The sequence below is a fragment of the Struthio camelus genome, chromosome 4 (assembly GCF_040807025.1).
Source record: "Struthio camelus isolate bStrCam1 chromosome 4, bStrCam1.hap1, whole genome shotgun sequence".
NCBI classification, from domain to species: Eukaryota; Metazoa; Chordata; class Aves; order Struthioniformes; family Struthionidae; genus Struthio; species Struthio camelus.
Window position 1 is genome coordinate 25,743,768 of NC_090945.1, and position 20,597 is coordinate 25,764,364.

The 20,597-nt window shown below is 36.3% G+C and overlaps 1 protein-coding gene across 10 annotated transcripts in view; it reads right to left on the reverse strand.

Moving 5' to 3' along the window:
* Positions 1–1,721: 1,721 nt before the first annotated feature.
* Positions 1,722–20,597, reverse strand: part of AIMP1 (aminoacyl tRNA synthetase complex interacting multifunctional protein 1) — a 40,606-nt gene continuing 21,730 nt past the window's right edge. For 9 of the 10 annotated variants that reach the window (XM_068941953.1, XM_068941957.1, XM_068941958.1 and 6 more), the window contains 5 exons: positions 19,779–19,892; positions 17,062–17,220; positions 15,712–15,923; positions 9,943–10,111; positions 1,722–1,971 (listed from right to left, as the gene is read on the reverse strand). In XM_068941953.1, the coding sequence (XP_068798054.1) occupies positions 1,805–1,971; positions 9,943–10,111; positions 15,712–15,923; positions 17,062–17,220; positions 19,779–19,892 (821 nt within the window). In that variant the 3' untranslated portion in view covers positions 1,722–1,804. Of the gene's footprint in view, positions 9,074–9,942; positions 10,112–15,711; positions 15,924–17,061; positions 17,221–19,778; positions 19,893–20,597 lie in introns of all 10 variants that reach the window. The other variant, XM_068941954.1, reaches the window with a different exon arrangement.

Below are 20,597 nucleotides of genomic sequence, written 5' to 3' on the forward strand. Positions count from 1 at the left end.
TTGCACTGCTGATCCAGAATCCTAGCTTCAATTACAAAACCAGATCAAGGTAGCGCTCTAAATCGTGCTCCTAATACGTGTGTAGCCACAAATGAGATTTTACACTACAGCAGATCTTATATCGCAGTCCATACGGAACACAAATCTGGAAAAAGAAAAAAGTAAAACATGCACATGACTTCAGATGGGGCTGTGGCACTGCAAGGGGAAAGGGAGCCTCTTCATTCAGCACTCAATTCTGTAGGCTTTCAAGCAGAAGTTTCTCTGAAGCCCAGAGTTTGTAAAGAGCTTTCCAATATTAAAAGGTAGGAGCTATGTAAAAATACTTCCCTACCTTGATTCAAAATTAATTAGAATTGAGAGTTTGAACTTTAATAATTTTGTTTAATAAGACATTACTGGATACGCAGTTTACAAGGCAGTTAAAATAGCTCCCATGTGCTTAATATTATTTGGCACATTTGAAAGAACTAATTACTATTGCTTATTCCCAGATGCATGAAAAATTAACACAGTTAAGTATATAGGCACACATAAAACTCATTCCAAAAAGGAATCTGTTATCTCTTCTTTTATGCCTGTTCCTTTTTATTTTATATCACTGCAATTTTGTTTTCTCTCCCAGCTTACTGGATGAAGTTCAAAGCCTGGGAAATTCAGAGTGACTAAGACTCCGACCATTTTTTTAATTTCAGTGGTTAGAAAAGTGCTTACTGTTTTAGTGGTAAGAAAGCAGACAGTTAAACACTAGATGCTAAAACATCTGAACCATCTCTAAATAGCTACTTAAAAGGTTTATTGCAAATTGATCTAAAATGGTTCTTTTCAAATTATGAAGGGGCAGGAATTATAAAAAGTAATTTGAAGCTATTACGATATCAATTGTGACTACTTGTACTATTTTATTATAGATTAATTCCAATTTTAAGAACTGAAGAAGCTATTTCTTTTACACTACAGCATCTGTTGCATAAAATATTATTGCTTATAAGGACATTAAAACCAAAAATTGATTTGTCTTATATTTGTTTCTGGCATTGGCAACTGACTTTCTTTTTTTTAAATTGACTAACTAATTGACAATCTATTCTCTATATTCACTACTTATTAGTATTATTTGTCATTTAAAAGGAAATCTCTAGGTGGAAAAGGTGAAACCCAAGAACTACATTAGCAAAGTGACAGCTTTGATTTTATTTAAATTGTAACACTTAAAAGCTATACTTTAATCTTCGCATTAGTGAAGTCTGGGGACTACTCAGACAACACAGCTAAGAACAGAGTTGCAGAGGCTTATAATATTTGAGAGGTGTTTAGGAGAAGGGGATTGAAACTATGGAAAGACGACAAGAGGAGTAAAGATGACTGTGGCCTTCAGTGACCAACCATCAGTCAGTCTTGCACCTCTTGAACAGAGTTTAGCATGCAAGGAACATGGCAGAAAATTTGTCTTCCTGAGATGGATGGTTTTGCTTAGTAGAACCTCTGAACCTTGTAGCTGTCCAGAGAATATGTTTGCCTGCCTTATGCACCCTTTAGTTCTACCATGAACAAACCTTGGCAATTACATCTTAAACACTAAATAGTTAATGACTGTTGATAATACTCAACTTCAAAGATAGCAAGCATAGGTAATGAGTGAGGTGGGAAAATCTTGCAGGCATAACACCTTCAGTATCTCTGATAAAGGAATCAAACAAAAGAAAGGAATTAGCCATGCATTTGGGAGGGGCAATATATTCATGTCTTTATTGTGCTTGCATTACTTTCCATTTCAACATCTGAAAAACCTTCTAATAACCATTTATTTAATTCCGCTGTTTGCCATGGTCTCTGCACGGCAGACTCCTTTCCCTTTCACTTCAAATGGAACTCCTTTGTATGTAGCAACACACTGGTCATTGGTACGAAGGTCAGGTTGGATTTGCTCCCAAATCTTCTTCTTGGGATTAAGTTCCTTCTCAGGATCTCCTGTTTAGAAACAGAGAATAACCTAATAGCACACAATACAGAAGGCAGGGCAAGAGCTAGGCGTACACACATGTCTGTGAAGGCACACATAGTAGCACTGCACATAAACTCTTAAAGGGAAGAATATCAACTGCAACTCTCAAAGTGAAAACTTTAATCTTAACCGTATTATAGGACTAGGAAACGTCTCTTGATCCTCTCTCTAAATGCTGATCTTTCAAGGGAAAAAAGGGTTTTAAGGAGCTAACAGACCACAAATCAAGAGGAAGAAATCAAACCAGTGCTAGTTTTTGGATTACAAAATTTAAGAAAGACCAAAAGGATTCCCAAGAATTAAGTAGACACTGATCACAGAAGCACATTACTCACGGAGACACAGGTTTGTCTGAATCCTAAGTTTAGGAATTAATGCAAATTATTTCTGAAATGTCATTAAGTGAATTTGGCAGGTGCCCTTACAGCTGAGAAATATGGAAGGTAGGCAAGAATAGTCCAATGTTAGGGTGATGACATACAATTTGAGTCCCAAGTTTCAACGTTGTTCTGCTACTTTTTGTACTATTTGGGGACAAACTCTGAAGCCTAAAATAATTGAACTGTTAGAGGCCAAATTGTACTTAAGCAATTTTGGCCTCAGTCTCTATATGCCTCAGTTCCGTTTTCACATGCACACCACGGTAAGCTATCTATCTCCCAGAGATACTGAGAACCTAACTACGTTAGGAAATCTGGCTACTTCAGGATCTTTAATGACCACAAAATGTAGTCGTCTTCTACTAAAGCTTTGAAATACTGTTAACAAATGATTCAGAATAGTGGAGTATTTCAGAGTCAAAATACCCTTCCTATTTTTTTTAAATAGGCATGAAATGCAAAATAGACGAACCAAAGAACTAATCTAAATGAGCTCTCTTGCTGTTAAGATTTATACTGCCTGCCAACATAATCTAGATAAAGCAAGACAGCCAATTCACTGTACCATTTATTTTCTTTTCCAAGGTCAAGTGAATTTCATTTCTAAATTCTAATAAAATGTAGATCCTCTTAAAGTAAAACAAGATTTCATTAAACAAAGTTACTTAATCATTATGCAGGTGGGTACTTTTAACCTCTTGTGTGTACCTCATAGGCAGGACAAATGAAAAACACATAGCTTGCTTTAAAAGAATTAGGGCACATTTAAATCCTGCAAGGGATCCCCATGCTATTTCAGTGCTGATATAGATTATCAATAGAATATTTTACTTGCTAGGAGTGCCACTTTGGCCCGTTCTGCCCATATAACTAAAGTCTTCAGTTTCAGGAAAAACAGGAATCAAATAAATTCCAGTGTGTGGGAGAAACTGTATCAGTAAGTCCATATATGATAAGAACAGATCCTCCCTGAGATCTTCTCAAAGAAGCTACAAGTTTCTAAAGGAAAATGACAAAGTTCCCCAGAGCAGAACGCTAAGCACTCTCATCTTCCACTACTCAATCCTCCCAGTGACTCAGGCAGAAATACTGTAAAGCAGCAGGGATTTTGAGATATGTTTTTCTAGTAGTAGGCTGAAATTTGTTAGTGCTTGGTGTATTCTTGCCTGGCTGACCAACAGGTGCATAAACAAAGTCCTGTGATTCTGAACTGCCCTCTTATTTTTCTCCTTTCAGCATTTTCAGTGATTCAGTCTACTCATGTTCTCAATGCTTGCAAAAGTAAGCTACTTCAGCCTGCAGCTGGGTTTGTAACCTCTATAGCTTCTATATGGGTAACTGCAAGAGAAGCAGCTGACCAAATTTCTCTATTAAGCAGGCCAGCCTTACCAGAGCATGATTCAATAATGCAGGCAAGTTATTTCACCATGGCAGTGTACTTAATATTTAAAAGAACAGCACTACCACCATTAATAATGTACATACTCGGAGCTAATTGAGCATTTTCACAAAAACAAGAATCCTGTTCAATATTAAAGTTTATGAACAAAGACAGGCTTGGATTTAGACCAAAGTGAATCCATACAAACTCATAAAATCATTAAACGGAATGTTAAACGATCCACTGTGCATTTCCTTCCCCTTCCCCAAATACTGAAAAATTCACTTGCTTTTTATAAGAACAAAACCTGATTTTTATTATAAAAAACATGTTCTGGATGTTAATAAGTTTCTTTGGAATCCCAAGTCAAGCTCCCTTGGGATCTGTGGTGAGTTCATATTAGATTAGCATAGGCACCAATTTTAAATACTACCAGAGCTCTAAGCTGTGCAATTTCTTTTGCCTTCCCCTCATCGCATTCCTTTCTCCCAGAAAATATTCTTTAGAAGGATATCTATAAATAAAATCAAAATAAACTTATAGTGATTTAATGAGATTCCCACTCTCTTTATATAAAATAAAGAGTCAAAGGTCCCAAATTTTGTTAAACAAGTCATCTGGCCTAGCAGTATAAATATGACATAGAGAAGTTCTCACAATAATCAAGAAACCTTTATTTTCAATAACAGTTAATTAACTTATGAAAGAATCTATCTCAGCACAAAAGCAGACAAGAAGGTATGAACTAGTATCACAAAAGCAGCTTAAGACAATACATACCAGTTTATCCTTAAAAAAAGAAACAACAACAAAAAAACTCACCCTGGAACAAAAGCGTGAACTTAGGAGAAGTCAACACCACTTATTCCATTACAGAATACAGCTTCCACTGAAGCAAAGCGTCCATACACCAAAGCTCTGATTGAAGAAGCCTGCTATTTACAGACCAACCACTGCATTTCAGGTTTAGCACCGTTTATTTTGTAGAGCTAGGTATTAACCGAAACGCCAGGAATTTTTAGGCTAGAACTAGTACTTAATCATATAACTTGTGCAACAAATTTGTGGCTCCTGTGGTATTTTTTGCATGGAAGAATTTTGTCAAAGCATCAGTGATACTGCTACTAGAAGGAAGTTTTCATAGTAAGCCACGACAAATCCAAAAATTGCTGTCTTAGGCCAATTAGGGTTTGGAAAGGTATAGCATGCATATACGCATGAGGAATAATTTTGTTATGGCTTGTATGAGTCAGACTCATGAAGAGTCTCCCACAGACTCCCACTGAAGTTGGATATACATTTAATAAAGTTTTTAATGCAAAAAAATTATATCTTGCAGCTTCACATATTACAGCGTAAAGGAGTTTTTTTGGTATCATACAATTCATTACAGTGCTCCCACGGACAACGGCATTAAATGCAGAAAAAAAAAAAAGGAATAGTCTCCTCCAGGCAACAGTACTCTTTAGCAAACCTTTCATCCTCTAAAAGATTGAAGAGGATTCTGAAAAAACTCTCAAGTTTCTTCAGAAAAAAAAAATCAATTAGTTTGAAGCAAGTTAGCCTTTGTTTGCTTTAACTAAAATGAGCAAAGAAAATTAGCCTGTATCTCATGAATAATTTATATGGTGAAAGAGGGAAAGTTTAAAAATAACTTGAGTCCAGGCTGCTCGACGTTAGACGGCTGTGTGTGCTTTAGAGCAGCTTCACTGTTGCTGCTGTTGCTCCTGTTGCTTCACAGGCTTTCATATTTCAAACTAAAATCAGACCCAGCTGTCCTTTCTATTTTAAATTTCAGTGACTCAAAACTGAATGTTTATGGTTTAAAAATGCTCTGAAAAAAAAATATATATCAGAACATAAATGGTTATAATTAAGCACTATGGTTAAACGACATCTGAAGCAGCGAGGATTCTACATTCTTGATAAGGGTAGCAGTGTGCCAGATTGCCTCTGAGGAGGCAGCAGCTAATTGTATGAGACTAACACATAAAAGCCATTTGGAAGATATAGATATGCAGCCCCACTACAAGTAAGAGGAACTTAGCTTTTTAGTCTCCCAGGTTTTTCTCAGAAAACCAATAAAGTCCTTTAAAAAAAGAGAATGTTCAGAAACCAAAAAGCTCGGGGCGGGGGGGCATCGCAGCTGTTAATTACAAGGTAAGCGGCAACAGTCTCAGTCCTCAGCTTACAAGAAATAAAAAAAAAAAAACCCAAGCAACCCAAACCCCTAACAATGAACAATATCAGTATCTTAGTTTATGGTTTGCAAGAGTAAAGTGCCCAAGAAATTTAGTTACAGTAGATACCAGTCTGATTTTATAGTCTCCAACCACTAACATTATCTTCTGGGTTTTTTTCCCTGCCCTTTCTTACTCACTCCAGGGTAATAAAATTACAAGCCTTAAAACTTCTCTTTACAATTATAAATTTTGTTTAACTGTTTTAGTAAGACAGACACTATATTGCCAGGCAATAACTACAAATACTAATCCCAGCACTCAGACTAGCAGACTGTGTATTAGCTTTTAGCACTTAGAGATCTTAATCAGTCTTATAAATTTTAGGGAGAAAAATATATACATCCTACAGTCCTTAAGTAGTAAAATCTAATAACGTTTAGTAAGACTGTCAATATTTTACAAATATATTTATGTGACACAGTAAATATTTTATCTTTGAGTCTACCTTATCTAGGTGACCCACTGTCTCCAACAAATTAGGCCTCAACCAACAGCTCATTAACAACAAATCCAATAACTAATAACCTCATGTAGCAGTTTTATCCAGCGGATTTACACACGGATATTATCATCGACAGGAAGAGAGACTGCATGACTCCATCAGGCTCTCATTAAAGCAGATGGATTCAGTAGGATTTGGCATATATCTACCCACATTTAGATTGCCAATGAACCGACTTTCCCTTCACAGCTATAGATGGCTGGTCAAATGCCCGAATTTTCAACAATTTATTTTTATTTACTGAACATGGCTGTGCTTTTTTGTTTCTTTGGGGGGCCGGAGGGTTAGGGCTTTTTTCGAAGTTGTTACTGAGGCATCCAACACCTCGCTTTGCTGTGTGACCATCAGCAGCCCCAGCTGTGGCCCTAAGGCTCTCTCCTCCCGACTCTGTCATTCCTCTCATCCCTCTTGCATTAAAACTGCACAAAAAGAAGCGTGGAAAGGAATTTGGTGTCCAGACTCCAGTCAACTTAATCAGAGACAGAAGAGCTAAAACTTTTTGTAAACTAAAACCATCACAACTAACCCTTCTCTACTCCTTTCACCTTCACTACGTTTCATAGCCTGCATCGTCTTCAACGCTGTGCATTCCTAATATTATGTCTCCATCATAATTTAGAACAAACTTTTTGGGACAGAGACCAACGACTAATTTTACAATGCCTACCACATAGGAGTCCTTTTCTTGCTTGGCTCTCAGGCACTAACAACAAGTTCCCTGTCTCTAAAAAACAAATCAAAACAACAAAAAAACAAAACAAAAAACCTATTGAAATATCCTACATTGCACTGGCATCTCATTTGGATCCTGTGTGCACTCTTGCACATTAGTCATTCTTAAAAATCCCTCCAATCTATTAATATTATATGCATGATTTTATTCATCACGTATGCCATTATATGCCAGTTATCTTATTATAAATCAGCTATTTCTGCCAATGACTAACTGCTGAGGATGCAAGTATTTTCTTTAGAACTATCAAAGTAGTACCTTTTAAATAAAGGTGTTTCCAGCTTCTCTTCCCGTTTTACTACAGAAATTCTAGGAAATGTACTGCTCTACTTTGTACTGTTCAGCACAAGGTGTATTTTCAAAAGCAGTGATTAGCTTTAATCTCACACCTACCAATTCTACCAATTATCCAACATTGGGAACCACTGCCATATTTCAGACTACAATTTATAGCCCTGGATGTATACACTTTTCAAATGTGTTGTAAAAGCCTTCATTTGGCACTTATCAAAGCTCCGTGAATGTCCTTGGCTCCCTATCAGAAGGAAATGGCTATAAAGTGTACAAAACCTTATAATGCAGGCTGGAGGCACCAAGTTTGGGTCTCAAGTAAAGCTTTTACACCACATTCATCTTTTATTCTACATCTTTTTAGAATAAAAAGTTTACAGAATATCAGCATATCTTAACACCTGGGAATAATTTTAAAATAACTGTTGCTATAAATGATTTTCTCTAGGAAAAAGCTTTTTGGAACTCTAAATATAGAGTTAAATAATTTACTTATTTTGACAAAACAGATCTCATTAGTCCTCACGTACAAGAGCAGATATGCTGGATAATACAGCCAAACAGCACTACTATCAACTCTCACGTTATTTTCAAACGTCAGATATAAGAAGTTACTTTTGAGATGTGAATTTGGAGTAATGGTATGTCTTAGACAAAAAAAGAAAAAAAAAATCATACGATAAGGTTGACCTGCTCTTTATTTTGCAGGGCTTATCAGCTAGCAGGTTTACTCCAGAGGAATAAATCAAGAGGTTGATGCATTCTCTTGCATGCCCATTTATTCAATGGCAGAAAGTAATATGGAAGTACTACTGCCTGCAATAGAAGTCACACACCTGACAGATAATCTAACTTAAGGCATGGATATGTGATAACCAATTAAAAGCTATGAGCAATTATTGCTACAGTTTAGCCAACTGTTGAAGCTTTCCAGGTTTCGATGCAAGCGATATGCATCTGAACAAACTGATTCTGCATCTCAACTAGTAAGCTTAGTGTATTTTATACACAGAAAATTAAAAATGAAAAATGCTACATGACTGATTTCCTTCTTAAACACAGTATTGTTTTCAACCATAGCATTAAAATCACAGCAAACTGAACTTTCCTCCTCTTTCAAAAACATCTGGATAGACTGTTGCTTCCTTAATGATACATCAATCAAATTATTTTTATGGGTAGAGTTTCAATCTTGAAAAGCACCTATATGAAAGCTATTTTATGCAGATATGTGTTTAAGAAGCATTTAGCTTGCCAAGTGGTCAATAAATAAAACCACTTCCCAACAGCTGGAAAGTGTCCAAAGGTGCAATAGCTTAAAAAGATTGGTATAGTTCTACGTAGAAAATGGAAATACACATACGTATTACAGGCACAGCATACATACAACTCCTCTCAACACGGCAAAAATTGGTAGTTATACACCACCTTTTCTTAGCATAACTTGAAACCCTGACAGAGATAACAAACCAGCATCTTTGTTGACAGAGCCGAAGAGAGCAACTGGAGAAGCTGAATCTGAATGTCTCCCGTTCCCCCTGTCAGAATAATGAAACAGCATTTGGGGTAGGAGGGAATTCATTATTATGCTACATCCACGATGCTTATTTGACCTAACAGTTTGCACAGTCACAAACTCTGATTCATCTTAACAGATAGGCTGGGGGCAGGGAGTTGAGGGGAAGGGGAGGGAAAAAGGAGAAAAATCATCTCTTGATATAGTTGGGATTTGGTTATTTTCTTATTTATATTCTGAAAAACAAGCATTTGTTTTTTAATGGAAAAACTCCAATGCCTTTTTCTGGGGACCCAATAAGTTATTTCCAAAAAACAACTGGTATTTTGAATATCCTAGGTTCCCTTCATAAATAGGAGATGCCCCTCTCCCACGTCACTATCCTCCTCTGGAAAAAGCCGAGCTCAAGTTCTGACATGTTTATTAAGGGGAAGGACCTGGAATCAGGACCTTATTACTTCACCACTTATTTACGCTGAGACACTGGGCAACACAGTTGCTCCTTCCATGTCTTACAATTGCTTACTGTAACTTCCAAAGTGCAAATATGCTTGCTCATAGGTTTGCAAAGCAGAAATACTTATTCATACTTAAGTTTCAAAAAAGTGGGTAATTTTATATGAAAGTTTCTATTTAACTTTTGGGGGTTATAGTTTTTCCCAGTATCTTTCAAGTTGTGCCTTGGAGATAAATATTTTCAGTGGTTTATTTACAGAATCCTAGCACATTAACAATAAAAAAAATGTTTAATATTACTAATTCAAAAAATTTTAACCTCAAAAATGCAACTAGCTTTAAAAGACTGTTTTATCTGCAACAACATTGATGTCACCTTGGCAAAGGCCAGCTGTCTCCTGCAATTTCCCCATTTCCCCAATACCTACTGCTTACCAGGAAAACCTTCAAAAGTGATTCTTTCTCCAGGGACTGCCCCTGGTGGGGGAGTCAGAATTTCCACTTTATCGGGGGAGCTGGCACACATCACCATTGCTTGAGATACTACTCCTCTCATCTTTGCAGCCTTCAAGTTACAGAGTAGTATTGCCATCCGATTCTGCATCTTGGGGGAGGAAAACAAAAGGACATAAGTGATCATATGCCGTATGCTTTTGGGGACTATAATTATTTCACTATAACAAAAGAATTGCAAAGAAGGGATCTTAACATCCGTGAAAGAAGCATACAAGAATAGATACTTCCAACATTTCACCCGTGTTCCATCTTTAGTTGTTTTAGACCACCACTTCAGTCCACTTTCAATATTGTACACTGAGCGAAAGAATTCCCAGTAGAAAGAACGCTCTACAAACAACGCTAGCTTGCGGATCAAGAAGTTCTAACTGTGTACTGAAAACGTACAGGTGGCTTACCATTTAAGACTCAAAGTGAGCTACTTGTGTATCATCTTATTTAGCCAAAATGGTAGGAATTTTTTGAAACACTGAGAATGGCTGTAGAAACTGCGCACAGCAATTTATTAGCACAAAACCGTAATTCTTCCCTTGTTGTCGTATGTTAGTAAAATGGTAATGGTAAACCAGAGAAACCACACTTTGTTAGAGGACATAGCAACATTTTACGCTAGAAAACAAACAACACTTTTAAACCGAATAGAAATTAAACCCAGAAATGTCTCCAAAGACAGACAGAATGCCTTCATTCCCATGCTCCTAATGCACACATATGCATCCATAAATATTTCTAGATTTCAATCTTTGTACATTAAGCTATAACTTTAAGCTATAACTTTAAGCAGAATTGCAAGCCCAAAATTCATTAAAAACTCACATGATTAAGTATTCTGAATACTGTACATCTTCCAAGTATAACATTTAAAAAAAGCAAAACACAAATCTCAAACTAAGCAGTTAAAATGAAAAAGGATAGCCTGAATATATGCTGGATCTCACATAAATTTCAAGGCAGCCCACTGACGGAAAATTTTTCATTTCTTAGGTTATTGCTATGGAAAAATGCCCACAAAAATCCATGAAATTATTGCAAAATGTCAGTGGTTATAGATTGTTTTATATCCTAAAAAGAGAGTTTTTGACATAACCTAGGGCTGAATAACAATTTGCCAAAGGATAGACAGAATAAAAGGAACACAAAGAGTTGTGTTTGGTAAACAACTTCAGTTTCAACCAACTGGAAAAAATTCTGGAACTTTGGAAGATCACTTTTATATTTCAGATTTTCCAACTGAGAAAAGCAGATCACCTCAATACAGAAATAGCAATCGTCATCTTCATCAAATTAACAGAGGAAGAAACCCGCCAAAAATGTAGGGTCAAATCATTCACCAATCACAACATTGCATAAGATTTCTGTATGAGAAGTTATTCATTACAGTAGTAAGAAATATTTACCAACATTTCAAGCATATATATTATCTCATCATTTTTACCAGGAATTACCTTAAATGCTTGACCTTGAAATTAAACTATCTTCAAATGCTTTTGACAAACTGCTCTCTTCCTAAGCTATATGCATTAGTTTCATAGAGAAACGGTAAGAAATTCCACAGGACTTTTTTTTTTTTTTAATAAAAATAAGAATTTGATTTTATATTAAAAAAATTACTATTCAAGTGTTTTTTTCCCTTTTTATTTCAAATGCTAAAGATTTAAATCATCTTCAGATAAATGACAATTCCCTAGGTACAGAGGGGAAAAAAAAATAGAAACTAGACCCAATAAATGTTTTCTGAAAATGGGACTGCTTATTATAATATTTTACGTTTCTCTGACATATTTATTCGGAACTTTATAAAAATAAGACTGTTCAAAAAAAATCCCCAAACTATTTCACTTAAGAAAGTTCATTTTAATCGTCTAAGTAGGGCAAAAAAATCATACTTTAAAAGGCTCAGGAACCTTCAAACTAAAACCTGCTAATCTGCTATCTGCTGTAATTAAACTTCAAAATACATAGAAACTGATCCCTAAAGTGTTGGGGGTTTTTAAAGCCAGTTTTGCCTATTTTTATGGAAGGGACTTATTGTGACATTTTCAGAAAATAAGACTTGAATTAAAATGGTAAACCCTGTGGACTTATCCATAATGAATGAGGGGAAAAAAAAACACAAAACCAAAAAACCCACCACCTTTCAAAAATAAGTATTCACGAACCAGAAAAGAACATGATATTCAGGTATCTCTGCAGTTCTGACTTGCTCCTGCGAGGTCTTTTTTTTTATTTTTTTTTATAACAGCTAATAAATAGAGCACCTAAACGCATCAGCTATAAAGAGTGAGATTCAGTAGTGATATTCATGGCCTCTAGCTGTAATCTTATAAATTAGAAGAACAAAAAAAGACATTCTAGTTTTTCAGAAGGAAGTATAAAATAAATTGGAGTGTTTATTGACAGACAGATAAGATTAGGAATAGAGAAAATAGGAAAAAAAATTTACTCCTTTCCCAGTATGAGAAAACTTTTATTACAAATACAGAGCACTACTGAAATGCAGCTGAAGGGGACACAGATAAACAGTTTCCTTGTGCATATGTGTTATCTTGCAGTAAGGAGTGTTCTGGTTAAGAATAACAGGATAAATCTCTGCACTTAAGTGACACAAACAACACCAAGCCTATGCCTACAGGGAGCTGATAAGGCTTTGGCATCCTAAGAGGTGCTTAGTACATAAAAGGAGCTGAGAGTAGGCAAAGGAAATTCAAATGTTATCTACTGGAAATAATAACGACTTCAGCTGGTCTTCCAAAGATCCAATCCTTTTGTTTCAGGAATCCAGGAACTTCAAAACTGACAGCTAGACTGCTCAGAAGCTGCGACAGTCAATACTTTTTGCTGAAATTCAATCAATTTCTATGGTTAGACACATGAGTATCTCGGATCCAGAGCAAAACAATGTTTTCCCAACATGCCGGTAGAATGAAGGGGAAAGCATTAAACTTCCCCTAAAAAGGGGAAGTGTTAAACTGCTGTTTTCCTTAGGTAAAGCTTGAAGTCACCTGTATAATTGATTGTCAACTAACTACCCCCTCTATACGTCAAAATGAAGTACTGTGACAGCATATAATAGCTAGTGAATACAAGTTAAAACCAATACACCGATTGCTTTAAAAGCAGAGTGAGCTGCAATGCCAACAACAACAAAAAGCCCTCAATTTATTATGCACTTGTCCAGATCTAAAGTTTGCCAGCAAAAATAACACACAAACCACAAGCTCAGTTACATACATATTTCTATCTTTTTCCTACCCAAAAAGAGATAAAGTACTATTTCATACAGCCTTGAAGTGCAATGCTACAAAAGTAGTGGAAAACTTGTTTACTTTAAAAAGGAAAACTGCATTATATTACACAGGAACGGCCAAGAAGTTGCTCACGCTGAAGTCACTGTACACATGAATTTCTAATACTACTTCCAGTACTGTTTTCTAATTCCTGGGTGGACAATACTAATCTCTAAAAAATGATCTGGAAAGAAAACATTGAAGACATCTAAGTAGGAAGAAAAAGCTGGTTTCTGCTATAAAAATCAGAACATGTAGCTCATAACAGATGCATTCTCTCAGAAGGGATGGTGCTTCTAGAGATTGTCTGTAGTCTCTTTTCCCTACTAAGTTCTGAAAGCATCTCTTAAGATACTTGTCCTGCATTCTTAGTCCTTCGTTTGTAATCACTTCCAACCACCAATGTGAGGCTCCTTTAGGTCAAATAGTATTGCAGGAGTTGAGGAAAAAAAAGGTAACACTCACTTGAGAACTGTCTGAATTCCGAGAGCGATTGCCCAAGAAAGGTCTTGACGCCAGGAGCAAACAGAGATCCATTTCAAAAAGCCAAAAGCAGTAGTAGAAAGAAGAGGCGACAACTTCTGCAGATGTTTCAGAATCTTCTTACTCATTTGTCCCCAGCTATTGCCGGAAGAGCTCAGCACTGATGTGGTCCACTTCATGTTTCAGTACCTCATCCCTATTACTGATGATGCATGCATTTAGATATGACACCTAAGCATGCAACTTCCTACTTGGCTTCACCATAAAACCCTTATCCATGCATCACTGGTGCACAAAAACACCGTACAGCATACAAAGGGGGACTACAAGAAGTTTTCACACTTATGAACAGCCCACACCGCGTATTGAAATGCTAATGCAGTTGCATGCTGGGCCTCCTAACAAGAAGTCTAGTCAGATGATACACAGATACTTCATCCTGCAAAACTGCGATACTACCACTGCAGTCATAAATAGCCAAGTTTTTGAAGAATTGTTTAATACTCGGTGTAGGCACATTTGAAATGTACATTTTAATTTATTTACATGGCAATAGCCACAGGCTAGGACCTCACATTCCTAAACACTTGAAAAAACAAAAAAACAGAAGCTTGCCCCAAAGAATTTACTTGGCAAAACCTAAGCCAGACATAGAAACTAACCGTTCACAAAGACGGCGTAAATGAATGACTCCTAATTCTCTGTTGTAGTCCTCCGGATTATTTTTTTCTAACCTGAAAACAGGTTCAACAGAAGACACTTGTCTCTACATTCTGCATACTTTACGTTCACCAGTTTATTTAGGAAGGCTTTTAGTATGACTCTTTTTTACTAAGCTATCTTGGCAACAGACTGCCAATAGCAAGCAATTTGAATTTGTGCCCACTGAAAATCCAATAACTGGATACTATCAGGTGATCAGTGCAGTTCACAGAAGAGTTAGTGTATTCAGTCTTTTTTTTCAGTTCAATAACTTTCTATATTGTAAAACCACAATCACAATTTTAACTGCCTCCTACATTTGCAGCCTCACCATGGGGAGGGGATATGAGTAGGGACTGAAAAGGCACTTGAAAAAAATTCAATATTTCCACACTAATATCATTTCCTTCACAAACAGCTTTGCAGTTGGTCTGTATATCTTTGCTTTATTTTTCAAGCCTACACCTGAACGTAGAAGAAGCCTTCAGTCAATTCCTCTCTTCCCGTTAACCCTCTAAAGAAGGGTGTAAGGAGAATGCAGTCTTGAAGTCTCAGCTTGCTCTACAACAAACCATGAAAGTCTCTCTTAAACATACAAGTGTACCAACCGAAAAAAAGACAGGAGGTAAGACTGTCTATTCCAGCTCAAGAAGTGCATATACGTGTTTTGTATTCCACAGCAGTTGTCCACTCAGTGCCAGCTAATTCTCAAAGTTAAATTTACCTGATCTTTACTCCACATATCAAACCCTTCACTGATGCATAATGACAGTTGGAAAGCAAAGATTTCAAAAGTCTGAATGGCAGCAGAAAAGTTATTATGGATTCTCTACTACACAGTAGGAACCTAAAGGGAGGGGGGAGATCTGTTAGGTTTAGGAGGGCTCTGTACCAAAGGCTTCACAGAGGAGTCAGAATAGCACCCCAGGACAGAAGCACTGCAAGGAGAAAAACAATGATGGGGGAGAGGAGAGGTGCATAAAAGTGCTGCAAGGAGAAAAAAAATGATCGGGGGGGAGGTGCATGCATCCTTCCCCATTTTTCAGCTGTTTTTAAGCCCTTTCCCACCTACAGTTTTGCTTTTGTTTTCATGATTGTTTAAAAAAAAAAAAAACAAAAACCTTTTAACTGAATGAAAATACACTGCATAAATAGCTGAAGGTCACAGAGATACTTTAGGAAGGGAAGAGTTATCAGTAAATACTTTTGTTAATACCTGATCCAGAGGAACATGTTTCACTAAACCACTGACAACAGTCCTTGGGCTTGCTTCACCAACATCCACCTGTTCAACATACAGAGAGTCTGCATCCGGGTGCTTTTCGGCAGTTATGATACAGCCAACACGAAGATCCAGACGAGAAACATCTACAGGTTTCGACTCACTACTTCCAGCAGCTGGCTGCTGTTTCTTTTCCTTCTTTTCACCTAATAAAGGAAGTTTTGTTCAAAAAATAAACAAACAAACCCATAAAATCATGTATATAACTATTTGCAAGGGAAGATCATGCTACAATCTCAGAACAAAGTGCAAATTCAGTGTGAAATGTAGATGAAGCTTAGAGAGTTAAGGCTTCTATTACTAGTTCCCAGAAAATAATTACCTTAGACACTGCAAGTTAGATTGTTACTACATGTAACTACTGCCTTAGATGTTTTTGTTGCTTGTAAAACGAAGTCATACAGTGCCATATCACCGCAATATTCCAATTCTGAAAAGCTGTACAAATCAATTCACAGCAAATTAATAATAATTTGCATAAAAGAATGATTGTAAGAGATGATTTAATTTACCATACAGGAACCTGTACTTCTCTGCAAATATAACTGATTCTTATATATTTTCCTCTCTTAAAAACGTTTGTTAACTCTATTAAGTCAACAGAGAGAGCTAAATAAGACAAACAGAATGAAATGCGTTATAAAACCAAGATACCCCTCTCCTACATTTCCTCCCTGCTGCCAAACCAGAGAATGCTATCTCATTTTCCCATTAATTCCTCTTATTCATACGTCTCATCCGTGTTGACAGATGGATCTAATCAGACTGTCAAATTTCTGCAAGAGTTTTGCAGGAAAAAAAAGCAGCATACATACAGGATGCAGAAAACCAATTCAGCACTCTTCCTTTAGCGCTATGCTGCACTATTACTTCTTACAAAGCATTTTTCTGAGCTGGTCTTTGGGCTTTTGCTTGAACTGTTTCCATGGCAGAAACAAAAAATCTAACAACTAGGACTCAGAACAGGAAACTATTCAGTCTGCCAAAAAACTTTCAAAACTGCCCCCCCCCCTTTTTTTTTTAAATAAGGGAGTTTGGCCACATTAAAACAAATGTGGCAAGTATCCTACCTAAGTATGAGCCTTTCGCTTACTTGATAGGCCTTCATTAGCTTCAAGTACTTCAAATATTTTAGGACCTAGCATGTGACTCTTCCTACCCTATCTGTATTAACTGTTTTTTTCCTATCCCCAGAATGATGTAAAAGCGGTTCCATAAATTAAAACCCATTTTCCATAAATTAAACCCCATTACTATCGGCTACAGTTAAGAAAACAGAAATACCTTTTTTTTCTGCTTTTTCCTTCTTTTTCTTTTCTTCATCTTCACCTTTTATCTGATCTTTGGGACCAGGATAGGATGTGACTGCTGCAGGCTGTGAAACATCTTCTGAGAACAAAGCTGTAGAAACGGTTGTACCAGGAGGAACTGCAATTTGTTTTACTAAAATTAAAAATACAGAAATTAGAAGGGGCACTAAGGCTTTGAACATTTTAAGTTTCCCAAGTAGAAGAAAAAGCAAGAAGCATAGAAAATTTTGCTTAAAATACCTAAATAACTACAACTGCTGAGTGGTAAAAAGCAACACTACAAAACAAACCTCAGAACTCTGTCTGTATGCGACACGTGATTATTCCGATCAGTTAAGGACAATGCCTTTGACTATCCCTTTTTCAAATGTGAAAGAATGCTAAGTATAAGAAAATACATTTTAAAATGCCCACCTCTTTCTCTTGTTTATTCCAGTATCTCATTATCTTCACTATTAAACTCCTTATTTCTCATTTTTATTTATCTGGCTTCAGTTTCTAGCCACAAGCTCTTGTCATACTGTAAGCTATTCTATAATTTTTTCTCTATGACATAATTTTTATATTGTAGGCAGATCATGCTTCAGCTCTTCTTTCTGATTAACTAACAAAACTGAGTTTGAACCGTCTCATTCTAAGAAATTATCTACAACTATATGTTGTTTTCTCACTTCCCTTCCCCAAACTCTCCACGTTTTCTTCTTATTTCTTTTTAAACTGCTGACAAGGAATTCTGGACACCACCTCAGTATCTACCTTACCAGATAAAAACATAAGAACCACCTCCCTTCTACTTTCTACGCTTCAACTCATTATCTCATTAGTGCTTTTTTCCACAGCACTGTACTGGGAAATCATCATCAATAACCAACTGAAAAAATCTTTCCAGTGCTACTACTATACAGTTCCCCATTCTGCCTACATGCTTAAACATTCCTTTCACCCAAACGCATAGTTCTATATTCATTTGGTGTTTCAACAAATTCTGTTTGAATGGGTATAATCACCAAAAAATATGAACATAGTTCTGTGTCATTGCATTATCTTTTTAGTAATTAGTACTCTGCCAAGCCTCTCACCCAGAGGAGAGCTCAGAATTACTGCCAAACCATTAATGCAAATGCTCTCTCTCTATATATATATATATTTTTTTTTTAAATAATCAACCCTCTGAAGAGCTTCTGCCATGAGAGAAAAACCTTTATTACATGATGTTTCCTAATTAACAGCTACTTCCAAAATAAGACAGCCATTTACCAACATGTGCTCTATAGCTATTCTGTCAGAATAATTTTGAAATTAGAATATGGTATGCAATATTTTATTTAGACTTCCAATGTAACCTCAAGCTACACTTAGTAACCTTCCTGAAGAATCGCACTGAGTTTGTTCATATGTGCGCTCTTCAACACTAAACCTACTTGAATGAATTACATTCTTATAAACAGTTTTTTTAATCTTCAAAATCTTGAGTCGTTCTATCAACAACCACTTGCTTGCTGTTTTGCCTGATAGTTCCAAAGAGATTTTTTGTTTCTCAGATTTTTCATGTGATATTTCTGATGTTTTGTGTTTATCCAACTTTCGTGTTCAACTGCTCAACACTGTCAAAACCAAAAAAATCTCTAATTTACTTCAAAAGGAAAGATCTAAATTTATTTCTGCTCTGTTTTATATAAACTAGCTAAATGAAGGAAGATGCATGTCAAGACAAATAACTCCCTTTTTCTTCTATATAACATAATCCCATCTTAGAAAATCCACATGTATTGAGACTTCTCTCTCAAGCATAACAGACATTCTGTGAAATATCCTACTCCTATCAAAAATTACTGTAGATTAATAGACAATGGAAAAGTATAAACTAATGGCTAAGTTTAGTGCATGAAAGATTTATTCATACTCAGGAGAAAAAAAGAATTCTCTGCATTTATAAAACAGTGGTCCTTTTGAAGGCTGAATGTATTGTTTTAACAGTGAAACAGTCAGTACATTGGAATGTTAGCATCTACCTACAACGGATACGATCTTATCCAATTTACTGCATTGACAGCGTGGGTAAAAATGGTAATGGTTGTAGTGGGCAGAAGAGACTTTGGCTGAAAATAATCATAAAGAAAACATGCTGGATCTGAAACACTTCCGTTTCAGATTTTAATTTTTTCCTTAGAACTATGGAATTACATAATGATAGTATGAGCTGAATAGTCCTACACAGAGAAACGCAAAGGATGGCAAAGATGACATTGTCGTGGATTTTCTAATAAGTCACCGTTCATTCATACTTTCAATTCTGAATGGACTTTCCACAGGGATTTCAGTCTAGCTAGATGAAATATCTAGAGTATCAAGAAGTGTTTACCTTTCAGCATTTTCTGAAGTATTATAAGGACCGACAGAAATCAATTAAGTTCAGGGCTCATTATGAAAGGCACTGTACAAAAACACCCAAAGAACAAGTTCCACGTCTGATTAGGATTTGGCATGTATACCTGTCACACTTGCAGCTTACTAAAATGGCAGTAACTCTGTAGGTGACTTCATAGACATGGAATCTAGGAAAATCCAGAGTTTATAAGAGGTGCCACGGAGTCATACAAAAAGACAAAGATCACAGAGAATTAAGATATCATAAAATATGATCAAAAGTGACAAGATCTGTGCTGTGTGTGGACAGGACTCTTTTCCCACCTCCATTTCTAATTTCTGCCGCAATCAGCTCCTGTTTCAGCCCTTCAATTTCTTTCTTCAGTTTAGCATTTTCTACACGGAGCTTCTTCTCTTCTCGGAGAGATGCCTGCAAGACTAGAGTTGATACTATACTGAAAAGGAGAGCCTTCAATCATTGGTATTCATCATTTGGCGAACAGAGGTTTCATTTTCAGAGAAAAGTAAAATATGGTGAGCTGAACACCAAAAGTGACAACTTTCAAGGAGTATTTTGTTAGAAATATTTTAGAATCACATTTTGTTAAAGTTAATAGACATTTTATGATACTTATATAATCAAGTTGCCTCTCAATATGTTAGTTTCTCAGTCTTTCAGATGACTCACTAGAGGAAATACCAAGAAACCTATTAAGAAAAAGCTTCGACATATTTGTAATGGAGCACCCTCATTCACTGATACAGGTTGGTATAAAATATCAAAGCTGAAAGCACAATACACTTTAGAGAATTCCACAGTGGTGAGAAGCAGCAACACATAGTCTCATAACGTTCCCAAATCCCTTTCTCCTCAAAAAAGGATTTGTGTCCTATCAAATTTCCATAATCTGTTTGTGTCATTAACCCTTCCCTCATGCATGCTTTTCTGCTTCAGAACAAGAGACTTCAACAAAAACAAAACAAAACCAAAAATATCACAACTCTTCCCTCCTCCCCACAAGCCACAAGACAGTGAAGAGGTACTACTATTACAAACTTTGTCTTAGAGAACCTGAAACATGCTTAAAAGGCTGACAGCACCAATAAAGTTGTCCATGCTCTCATTTTTTCCTATGAGCATTT